Source organism: Penaeus chinensis, chromosome 35 (assembly GCF_019202785.1).
Source record: "Penaeus chinensis breed Huanghai No. 1 chromosome 35, ASM1920278v2, whole genome shotgun sequence".
In the NCBI taxonomy this organism is placed as follows: Eukaryota; Metazoa; Arthropoda; class Malacostraca; order Decapoda; family Penaeidae; genus Penaeus; species Penaeus chinensis.
The window spans coordinates 1,238,202-1,240,701 of record NC_061853.1 but is presented as its reverse complement, the minus strand read 5'-3'; the positions used below and the strand labels follow the sequence as shown (position 1 = coordinate 1,240,701).

Below are 2,500 nucleotides of genomic sequence, written 5' to 3'. Positions count from 1 at the left end.
AATATAATAAAGGTCTTTCTCAATCGCCAAGATAATATAACAACTAATAAAATGATATTATATCGACCATAATAACGAATAAAACTAAAATCCCGTGGCTCCACTACACACACCTACAACATAACTAATAAAATGATACAACAGCTAATGCAATAATACAGAAGGTTATAGAATAATGTAACAACTAATAAAATGATATAAAGGCATAATAACCAATAAAACTAAAATCACGGCGTTTCACTGCACGCACCTACAACATAACAAATAAGACGATATAATAACAAGCATTATAACGAATACAGTAATACAAGCAGTATCATAATAAAGACTGAAACTAAAATCCACTGTAGACACTTAAATTATAGCAAGTAATAAGATCGTTTAATAACTATCATTGCAACAAGTAAAATAAATTGCACTGCACCTAAATTATGGCAAGTAATAAAATAATAAAATAACTGGCACTACAACAAATCAGACTAAATTGCACTGTACACACCTAAATTATAGCAAGTAAAAAGATAGTCTAGCAACTATCATTGAAACAAATCAAATAAAACGCACTGTACACACCTAAATTATAAGAAGTAACAAAATAGTACCATAACCAGGACAGCAACAAATAAAACAAAACGCACGGTACACACCTACATTATGGCAAGAAATAAAATAGCACAATAACTGGCATTGCAACGAACAAAAGTGAGAAAACGCACCCAGGACTCGGGCAAGCCTCTCGCCTTCCTCAGACGAGAAGGCGACGCCGCCGTAGTGGAGGTCGTAAGCCACGCGGTCCCAAAACCTTATTGAATTCTGGTGGACCATCCGGAGCTCGCAGTCCTCGAGGGCCGCTGGGAAAAAGGAAAATGGAAAAAGAATAAGTAAATGAATGAATGAATAAGTGAAAATGAATTTGTAGATGAGGCTGGATTGTTTGTTTTTTTTTTTTTTTTTTTTCTACCATCAGTTTCACTTTGTGCAAAAATGTGTCAGTAAATTTGCATCCCAATATAAATAAATAAATGAATTAAAATAGATACACAGGTAAATAAATTCAAATAAATAAGAAAAAAATATATATTCCATAGCATCACACACACTAACACCTATTAAGGAAACTCCGAATACCGTTATATAAAGAATACACATTAACCGAACACTGACCGAGGGCAGAGACATACGGCTGGTGCGTGTGCATGATCACTCTGACGTCCGGCCGCCTTTGATGTACAGCCAGGTGGATGCAGGAAGCTGTGATGTCAGGCGATCCCTCCCCCTCGACCGTCTTCGCTGACATGTCAAGGCCCAACAGGTTACTTGCTGTCACCTGTCAAGGGCGTTTCGACTCGGTAAGTGGCGTGTTACTTGCTGGGAATGTGAGTAGTTTGTTGGTTTCTGGGTCTGATTCTGTTCTGTCCTGTCTGTCTGTCCTTCTGTCTCTGTCTATCTGTCTGACTCCCTCCTCCCTGCCCCCTCCCTTCTCTCTCTCTCTCTCTCTCTCTCTCTCTCTCTCTCTCTCTCTCTCTCTCTCTCTCTCTCTCTCTCTCCTCTCTCCCTCCCTCCCTCCCTCCCTCCCTCCCTCCCTCCCTCCCTCCCTCTCCCTCCCTCTCCCTCCCTCTCCCTCCCTCTCCCTCCCTCTCCCTCCCTCTCCCTCCCCTCAGGAGTGTTTACCTGTGTGTTTAAGTGTCTTACTTCGTATGCCCTCTCCCTCTCCCTCTCCCTCCCGCTCCCCCTATCCCCTCTCCCTCCCTCTGATACCTCACCTCCTTCCAGTGGAGTCCTTCGCGAAACACGAGCATGACCTCTCCTTCGCCGTTCTGCCGAGGAGCCACGACGCTCAGGTGGTTCGAGACGCCCTCGTTTAGGCCTAACAGGTCGAGGCCTCTGTAAGCTGCTGCGAGTTCCAAGCGCGCTGCCCTGAGGTCGAGACAGAGTGGGGGGTAAGTACTTGGAGGAGAGAGAGAAGAAGGAAGGGTGGGAGGGAGGGAGGGAAAGGGAAAGGGAAAGGGAAAGGGAAAGGGAAAGGGAAAGAAAAAGAAAAAGAAAAAGAAAAAGAAAAAGAAAAAGAAAAAGAAAAAGAAAAAAAAGAAAAAGAAAAAGAAAAAGAAAAAGAAAAAGAAAAAGAAAAAGAAAAAGAAAAGAAAAAGTAAAAGAATAAGAAAAAGAAGAAGAAGAAGAAGAAGAAGAACGGGAAGAAGAAAAAGAAAAAGAAAAAGAAACAGAGAGAGAGAGAGAACGTAAAAAGATGTTGCATTCCCTAGTGTAAATACGAAATGAATGATACATACACAGACTTATTGTTACTTTTTCAATGTACCTCAAAATAAATGCAAATTGATTTGTTTATATAACCTGAGTTTACAGGCTTCCTAAGACTTAGATGAATGGGTGCTTCACAATGTATATCCCATTATAAACTAACTAACTAACTCTCTCTCTCTCTCTCTCTCTCTCTCTCTCTCTCTCTCTCTCTCTCTCTCTCTCTCTCTCTCTCTCTCTC

General features: G+C 41.3%; 1 protein-coding gene across 1 annotated transcript in view; it reads right to left on the bottom strand.

Annotated features, from left to right (window-relative positions):
- Nucleotides 1-2,500, bottom strand: part of LOC125044255 (putative aldolase class 2 protein CC_1201) — a 10,607-nt gene that overhangs the window by 1,173 nt on the left and 6,934 nt on the right. Inside the window, exons 3-5 of the mRNA XM_047640830.1 lie at nt 1,764-1,917; nt 1,165-1,327; nt 717-851 (exon numbers count right to left, since the gene is read on the bottom strand). Of these exons, the coding sequence (XP_047496786.1) occupies nt 717-851; nt 1,165-1,327; nt 1,764-1,917 (452 nt within the window). The remainder of the gene's footprint in view (nt 1-716; nt 852-1,164; nt 1,328-1,763; nt 1,918-2,500) is intronic.